The sequence below is a fragment of the Gopherus flavomarginatus genome, chromosome 18 (genome assembly GCF_025201925.1).
Source record: "Gopherus flavomarginatus isolate rGopFla2 chromosome 18, rGopFla2.mat.asm, whole genome shotgun sequence".
Classification (NCBI taxonomy): domain Eukaryota; kingdom Metazoa; phylum Chordata; order Testudines; family Testudinidae; genus Gopherus; species Gopherus flavomarginatus.
In genome coordinates this window covers 18,615,467-18,623,505 of record NC_066634.1, presented here as the reverse complement: position 1 = coordinate 18,623,505, position 8,039 = coordinate 18,615,467, and the positions used below count along the sequence as shown (strand labels likewise).

The window sequence follows — 8,039 nt, the reverse complement described above, 5'->3', positions numbered from 1 at the left end:
TGAGATGCTGTTTGGTGGCCAGGCCAAGCTGCGATGCTGCACAGCATGTTTTATTGTCAAAGTCCAGACTCGCAGAAACAGCTGGGCTTTGGTTCCTGGTGCTGCTAAGGGTCCCCCAAGGCCCTGGCTTCCTGGCAGACAACATATGGTGTGCTGGCAGGGACACATGGCCTGCTGGGCACGGGGGGCTGTTTATTCCTGCTTGTCTGTGCTGCTGGCAGTGCTCCACTCATTTGGGGATCTTCAGAAACGGCTCGTGGAGGGTGTCAAAGAGCCGCTTGGCCTGTAAGGAAAGCACAGGAAACCCGGAGCTGGTGAAGGCTGGAGCTCTGAGGCCAGCATCCTCTGCTGGGGCTTTCACCTAGGAATGCACCCAGCTGGTTCCATGCAGCCCCTTTGGTGCACAGGTAAGGTACTGGGGGAGGATGAGCACCCAGCTGGTGCATTTGAGAGAAGTTCTCCATCCTGCTCCCACTCACCTTCTGGGGCCCAATGCCTGGGCAGAGGGAGAGATCCTCCTTGGACGCTTGTGCAATGTTCGCCAGAGACTGAAACAACAATGTTCAGAGTCAGAGGTGACCCCAGAAAGCCTGGGCCACAAGGAAGGACCCTGCTGGGTCCTTCCATTTCGCACCAGCACTCTTGCCCAGTGACCCAGTCCTGCCACTGCACTGCAGTATGGTTCGTGGGTTGGACACACGACTCCTGCCAGGGGGGGTCCTGCAGGCGGGGAGCTATGGGAGGTCAGCAGCTTGGGCCAGGCCAGTTTGCCATCCTATCCTTTCCTGCAGCTCTCATGCCTCTCCAGGGGCAACATCCTGCTCCGACAGTGCTCATGCACTGCAGGGAAAACCCAGAGACCCAGCTGGCGACCTGTCCTGGGTAAACTGATATGAAGGGAGCGATGGGCCTAAGTAGTCCCAAAAGGCAGCCAGCCCTGCTCAGAGCTAGCAGTTGTAAGGCCCAGTCTGCACGCTGATGGGCAGCAGGTGGCTCACCCCAAATGTTGAGAGAAGGCTCAGTGCATCTGTCTTGTTAACTGACTTCACACTGGTCAGACAATCTGTCACCTGGAAAGAGAAAGAGCTGTTGCATAGAATCATAGACTATCAGGGTTGGAAGGGACCTCAGGAGGTCATCTAGTCCAATCCCCTACTCAAAGCAGGATCAACCCCAACTAAATCATCCCAGCCAGGGCTTTGTCAATCCAGGCATTAAACACCTCAAAGAATGGAGATTCCACCTCCTCCCTAGGTAACCCATTCCAGTGCTTCACCACCCTCCTAGTGAAAGTGTTTCCTAATACAGGGGAGTTGCATCTTACGCAGGGGTTAGGTTCTGAAGTCAGCACGTAAGGTGAAAATCCATGTATAGTCAAATGCTTATTGAGTGGAATGGCAGGCGGAATCACCTGTGATACAGGTGCAGTATTTAAATTATTTTTCTTTGTTTTGTTGTTTTGCCGAGCGCATGTAGTTAAAATCACATAAGTTAAATGCGCCTATGATGCGACTCCACTGTATCCAACCGAGACCTCCCCCACTGCAACTTGAGACCATTGCTCCTTGTTCTGTCAGCTGCCACCACAGAACAGCCGAGCTCCATCCTCCTTGGAACCCCCCTTCAGGTAGTTGAAGGCTGCTATTAACCCCCCCACACACACTCCTTTTCTGTAGTAAGCCCAGTTCTTGCAGCCTCTTCTGATAAGTCACGTGCCCCAGCCCTGTAATCATTTTCATTGCCCTCTGCTGGACTCTTTTGAATTTGTCCACATCTCTTCTGTAGTGGGTGACCCCAAAACTGGACACAATACTCCAGGTGTGGCCTCACCAGTGCTGAATAGAGGGGAATGATCACTTCCCTCCATCTGCTGGCAATATTCCTACTAATGCAGCCCAACATGCTGTTAGCCTTCTTGGCCACAAGGGCACACTGCTGACTCATATCCAGATTCTCGTCCACTGTAATCCCCAGGTCCTTTCCTGCAGAACTGCAGCTTAGCCAGTCGGTCCCCAGCCGGTAGCAGTGCATGGGATTCTTCCGTCCTAAGTGCAGGACCCTGCACTTGTCCTTGTTGAACCTCATCAGATTTCTTTTGGCCCAATCCTCCAATTTGTCTAGGTCACTCTGGACCCTATTCCTGCCCTCCAGTGTATCTATCTCTCTCCCCAGCTTAGTGTCATCCACAAACCTGCTGAGGGTGCAATCCAGCCCGTCATCCAGATCATTAGTGAAGATGTTGAACAAAAGCGGCTCCAGGACCGACGCCTGGGGCACTTCGCTCGATACCGGCTGCCAACTAGACATGGAGCCGTGTGTGTGGGAACGCCCCTCCTTGGCCGGGGGAAAGTGCACTCACACCCGTCACAAGCTTAATTCCCCTTCCTACTACACACTGCTGAGAGGCACATCTGCTACAGGAGACCTAGGGAAGGCACTGCTGCGGAAAAGCTCAGGGCAGGGGGCCCCCTGCCAGGGCACTGCTGCAGGGAAGCTCACGGCACGGGGGCCCCCTGGCAAGGCACTGCTGCGGAAAAGCTCAGGGCAGGGGGCCCCCTGCCAGGGCACTGCTGCAGGGAAGCTCACAGCACGGGGGCCCCCTGGCAAGGCACTGCTGTGGGGAAGCTCACGGCACGGGGCCACCTGGCAGGGCACTGCTGCGGGGAAGCTCACGGCACGGGGCCACCTGGCAGGGCACTGCTGCGGGGAAGCTCAGGGCAGGGGTGTCCCTGGCAGGGCACTGCTGCGGGGAAGCTCATGGCACGGGGCCACCTGGCAGGGCACTGCTGCGGGGAAGCTCAGGGCAGGGGGGTCCCTGACAGGGCATTGCTGCGGGGAAGCATGCAGCGAGGGGTCCCTGGCAGGGCACTGCTGTGGGGAAGCTCACGGCATGGTGCCCCCTGGTAGGGCACTGCTGTGGGGAAGCACACAGCGTGGTAGCCTTACTATGGACAGGAAGTCCTGATCCACCTTCTCCTTGAGCAGGTCAGCTGGTTTCTGCTCGTAGGCTTTGTACGTTTCCAGGTAGCGTCCAGCCTCTTCGGGGCTGCGGGGAACCAGAGACCCAAGAATTAGCTCAGGAATCAGGCACAGCGCACACCATGAAGGGTTAAAGCCACAGTGCTGAGCCCAGCTGGACGATGCCCCAGCCTGCGGGGAGTGGTGCTCAAAGCCAGGCACGGGCAGGGCCCAGCATCCAGGTTTGCTGGGCAGCTGCTATGGCCAACGTTCAGCTCCGTGCTTATGCCCCAGCCCCGCTCCTGCCATCGGCTTCACATCGGGGTCGCTGAGTGCTCCCCAAGGCCCACAGGGGGCAGTCGAGCAGATGTGCCGCAGGTCATGGAGCTTTCAGCACACAGGCCGAGGCATGCGCTGAGGAGGACGGGGAGCCTTTGGGCAGCGCCTGAAGAATGAAACATGCTGCCCAGAGAGGACTCGCCACCTCCAGCCAGCCAGGCCCGATTAGCCCCTCACAGGGGAAGGGACCTGCCCACAGTCACAGTTCTGGGAATGGAACCCAGGAGTCCGGTCACAATGGCAGCCAAATCCCCAGGTTACCCACCAGCTCCATCTCACTCCAGCAGAGATGGGCGCAGGGGCCTGGGTCTCATGCCCCTTGGCAGGACACAACCAGGCTGGCCTGACCCAGCCTCCAGCTCCCACACACATTTTGCCCCATGGCAAGGCACTCCCAGCCCATCCCAGCTGGCATGAAGCCCACCCGGCCCAGCCTCTGGCTCCCCACTCCCTGGGTCTGGGTCTCACCCTCCATGGGATGGGCCCAGCCTGCGGCTCTCACCTCCAGGCCAGGATGAGGGTGCAGTCGGCCAGGATGCATATCTTGGCCAGTTCCTTCAGTGCCTGGTGTGGGTCCTTCTACAGCAAAGAAAAGGAATTCCTCTCTGAGACGAGAACAATTCTCCTCTGAGATGGAAGGCAGTGGAGGGGGCAGGGAGTATATGAGAGGGGATGAAGTGGGAATTGAGCTGGAAAGGGGTGATGGGAGTGGCTGAGTGAGGCCATGGAGGCAGGAGAAGCAGGCGGATCACTGTTCAGGAGGATGGGACACTGGGGAGGTGGTTGGGGTGGGGGGGAGCTGGTTCCATCCCCCCCAGCCCTGCAGCAGGGAGAGGACAAGGCACTGTTGCAGAAGGTCTGGTTCAGGGCTAGGAGGGGACCGAGGCTCCTTACCACATCGACCTGCACCAGCAGCACCTGCACTGCGTATGTCTTGCCCAGGAGCTGCAGACGCGCATGGATGTAGTTGGGGTTCAGGTTATGGTACCGCAGGCTGCGAGGGGAGCAGAGAGCACCGGAGTCATGGGTAACCCTTCTCCTGCCTGCCGCACTGGCAACTCTCCTTGCCTGCCCCGAGAACCCGGCTCTCTCCCAGCCACCAGCCTTACCCGCCCAACACCAACCCCCTGGCAAGCCCGGCTCTCTCAGCCATCAGCTTCCCCCATCAACCCCCCACTCAGAGCCTGGCTCTCCCAGCCATCTGCCTGCCCCCCAACCTCTCCCCCCGAGAACCCCCCCCAACCAGCCTGCCCCCCAACCAGCACTCCCAGCCATTGGCCTGCATCCCAACCCCTGCCTCCCCCAGCTATCAGCCTGCCCCCTAACCCCACCCCCAGAAAGCCCAGCTCTCCCCAGCATTGGCTTACCCACCCACCTCAGGAAGAGGGCACACGTGCTCTGGCCCAGCACGTAGTCAGGGACGATCTCGCCAAACTCCCAAGGAACGTTGCGCACAAATTTTAGGATGGGGTTCCCCCGCTGAGAAGAGAGGAGGAGTCCCCACAGCATCAGAAATGGGGTGCCAGCCCCAACAGGGCACTGGCAAGAGATTGGGAGGAGAGGCTGGGAACCCCCCAATGGGGGGGTTCCAGAAAGAGGCCAAGGGTTGGGGTGGGGGCGAGCCCTCAATCTGAGCACAAGGGAGAGCCTGGGAAAGAGGGGGTGGGTGAGTCCCTGACAGAGGATCTGGGGAGAGGCTGGGTTTGGGGAGAGGGTGGAAGAGGCAGGATGGGAAAGCCCTCAATGGAGGATCTGCAGAGAGGCCAGGGGAGGTGGGGTTGGGCAAACCCTTGACAGGGGCACCTATGAGAGGGTAGGGCAGGGCAGGCGAGCCCTTGATAGGGTGCACGAGAGAGAGAGACCCAGAGTGGGCAAGCCCCTGATGGGGATGGGGGCACTGAACCATGCAGCACAAGAGCCAGGGCCTGAGGAGACCCTCGCTCCACAGACCTCTCCTGCAGAGAGTGCCCCCTCCAATGCCAAAAGAGAGCGAGGAGAAGTGCCCCTCATGCAGCCCCCCTCCGCCCACGCCCACTCTCACCTGGCGAGCGCTGACGATAATGCAGTTGCTCTTGGCCCCCAGTTTCAGCGTGGGGCTGGGGTCCGAGTCCCCACTGGCAGCAGGGGGTACAGTGCTGGCCTCAGTGCCTGGAGGGAGCGCTCCTGAGGCAGCTCCCTCTCTGGACCCCGATGACGCAGCTGTCATCCTGGCAGGCCGGGAGACTGGCATGGAGGCCGAGGACGCAGACACCTGTGCGACGACGTATTCGGCATAGGAGGTGGCCCCAGGCAGGGCAGGGGCTCTCGGCTCTGCTGCAGAGCAAGAAGATTTGAAGATGGGTCTCACCTGGCGGGAAGCAACAAACCCTGAGTGAGAGGGAGACAGAGCCAACTGTGCGTGGGCAGGAGCCTCTCAGGGAGAGCTGGGTATGAGTTGGAGTGACCCCAAGTGTGCCAGGGATCCCCTGAGCAAGCAGGGTGTTTCTTGAGGGCCCTGGGGGAAGCACAGAGCCAGCTCTCTGCTATGGCCCCCAGAACGAGCAGTGTAGTAGAAAGAGGAAGCCTGACACATGAGCCTGGTGCAAGGCCTCAAGCCTGAACCAAAGTTGGCAAATTTTACGCTATGAGCAGCAGCCAGGCCCTGACAAACGCAGATGCTTGCCCGCAAGTCAGTGGCCGGTACACAAACTGGGCACTAGTATTGCTAACATTGCTAAAACACACTGGCTGTGTAAACACATTCCAGCAGGCCAACACAAGAACACCCCAACCTAGCACTTGAGAACACGGTTTGACAAAAGTAACAAATAGTGATATTTTGTCTGAAACATCACCAGCAAAAGTACAAAGACAAGTGGTGAATACAAATGTTTTGTCTGAAACATCAGGAGGAAAGTACAGGGGGAGGTAACGAACATGTCATGAAGCCCCTAAGGTGATACATAAGTTGTTTATCCCAGATTGTTTTCATTTATAAATGTTGGAATACCTCACCTTAACCCTTCGCCTGGCCTAGGGGGCAGTGGGAAGTCCTGCCACTAACAGCTAGTCCATTGTCATGGGCATACATTTGTTAGTGTCCCTGTAACCATTGAGCTGGGGCATTAGCACTGTGCTTTGTTGGCAATAAATCTGTCCGGGTGCCTTCACTACTAAACAAGTCTCATGGTCTCATTGGGCAGTTCGATTGGAGCCTGCTGTACGGGCTATCTGGCCAGGGCTAATGCAGCACGCGGAAAAAACACATGCACACAACCAAACATCTGACAATGTGGGTGTGTCTGGGGGTTCCTGGGGGAGGGGCAGAGCCAACTCCGTGCTAGGGGCCTCCTGCCTCTCACTGTGTGTGTGAATCTTAGCAGCCCTGGACACAATCAACTATCCGGTCCCCTCCAAGAGCCACCCCTGCCTCCTTTCCTACCATGGTATGTTCAGGGTCCTGTGACTGCACAGTGAATCTCTTCCTCCCCTCCGGGGCCTGGGCTGCCTCCATGGGCTCCATCCTTCACGACCCAGCCTGGCGCGATTCCTGGGGAGAGTCCAGAGCAGACACTTCAGACACCAGCAGGGACCAGCCTCACCCAGCAGCCTGGCTATGCAGAGCTCGTAGCCCTGTGGTTACACACCAAAGAGCTCTCAAGGGCAGGGGCTCAAGGCGGCACGGCTTCAGCTCAGCACTGCACAGCATTTATCTCACCAGCTGGCTCAATACAGCCCATTCCTTGGGGTTACGGCTAAGGTCCCCCCGCAGGGAAAACATTGGGTTAGTGCCCCCTGGGCATAAATCAGTAACATGTGACCAGGGGGAGGAAGGTGGGGGTGTGTCCTACACTGATGTTTGGCTGGTTCCAGGAGCCACTCACTTCTAGACTTATCTGTCATGGATGACACAGATTCTCCCAGCCTGGTGTTTGTGACCCCCCAAGGTCATGGACAAGTTCAGGAGACTTTCTTTATGGCTAGATGGGGATGGGGGAAAAGGTCAGCATGGCAGGAGCTGAGAGACCCTATTTCCGAGGGGGCTCTGGGGTGCCTCACAATTCAGGCCTCCCAGCAGTAGGGCTAGTGCTGGCTCCCCACTGCAGCCCACAAGCCAGTGCCCCCAGCCCAGGTCAGGGCTTGACACCCCCTGCCAGAGTTAAGGGGCCAGGGTGTCAGGACTAGAGTTGCCAACCCCCCAGGTTTGGCCTGGAGTCTCCAGGAATTAAAGGTGAATGGTCAATTAAATAATGAAATCTCCAAGAATACAGCCAATCAAAATTGGCAACCCAAGTCAGGACTGGGTTATGGGTTCAGGGTCTGCCCTGGGGTCAGGTGCCTGGCACTGGGTCAAGGGTCACTGCCCCCACCAGGGGTAGGTGATACGGGTCGCGATTGGGGTCAGAGCCTAATGCCCCCTCCCACTGCCGCCCAGTCACGTGATGCCTCAGCGTTCGGGGGTCACCTGGCGCTCCACCCCGCCCCCTCCGCCCTGTGATTGGCTGTGCCGCCGCGAGTCAGAACAACGCTCGTTTCGGACCCCCGCGCATGCGCATTAGTCTCCGTCCTCACCGGCGCCGCGTCACGCGTCCGCCTAATGAAGGGGGGAGCAGAGCGGTTCCCCCCGCGGAGCGCGAGCTGGGGGGTGTCCAGCGATGGCCCGCGGGGAGGACTCCGGCTCCGACGCGTCTCCGGACTCTATGGTGAGAAGCCCAGGAAGAGCGGCTTCCCCCGCTGGCCGCTCTACCTGCGGGGCTTCCGGG

The 8,039-nt window shown here is 58.7% G+C and overlaps 1 protein-coding gene across 1 annotated transcript; it reads right to left on the bottom strand.

The window, feature by feature from the left end:
- ERCC1 (ERCC excision repair 1, endonuclease non-catalytic subunit) lies at positions 1 to 8,039 on the bottom strand. Its single transcript, XM_050927847.1, has 10 exons — positions 7,849 to 8,039; positions 6,719 to 6,826; positions 5,339 to 5,644; positions 4,673 to 4,776; positions 4,192 to 4,291; positions 3,800 to 3,876; positions 2,947 to 3,046; positions 999 to 1,070; positions 480 to 548; positions 1 to 283 (listed from the first exon to the last, which is right to left on the bottom strand). The coding sequence occupies exons 2-10, from the start codon at positions 6,797 to 6,799 to the stop codon at positions 230 to 232; spliced, it is 963 nt and encodes a 320-aa protein (XP_050783804.1). The 5' UTR covers positions 6,800 to 6,826; positions 7,849 to 8,039; the 3' UTR covers positions 1 to 229.

Coding starts and splice junctions, on each gene's coding strand:
- ERCC1 (XM_050927847.1), bottom strand. CDS start 6,799: ATGGAGCCCATGGAGGCAGCCCAGGCCCCGGAGGGGAGGAAGAGATTC. Junction 4,292..4,672: donor ACGTGTGCCCTCTTCCTGAG/GTGGGTGGGTAA, acceptor CTCCCCTCGCAG/CCTGCGGTACCATAACCTGA. Junction 1,071..2,946: donor ATCAGGACTTCCTGTCCATA/GTAAGGCTACCA, acceptor TTCTCTTTCCAG/GTGACAGATTGTCTGACCAG.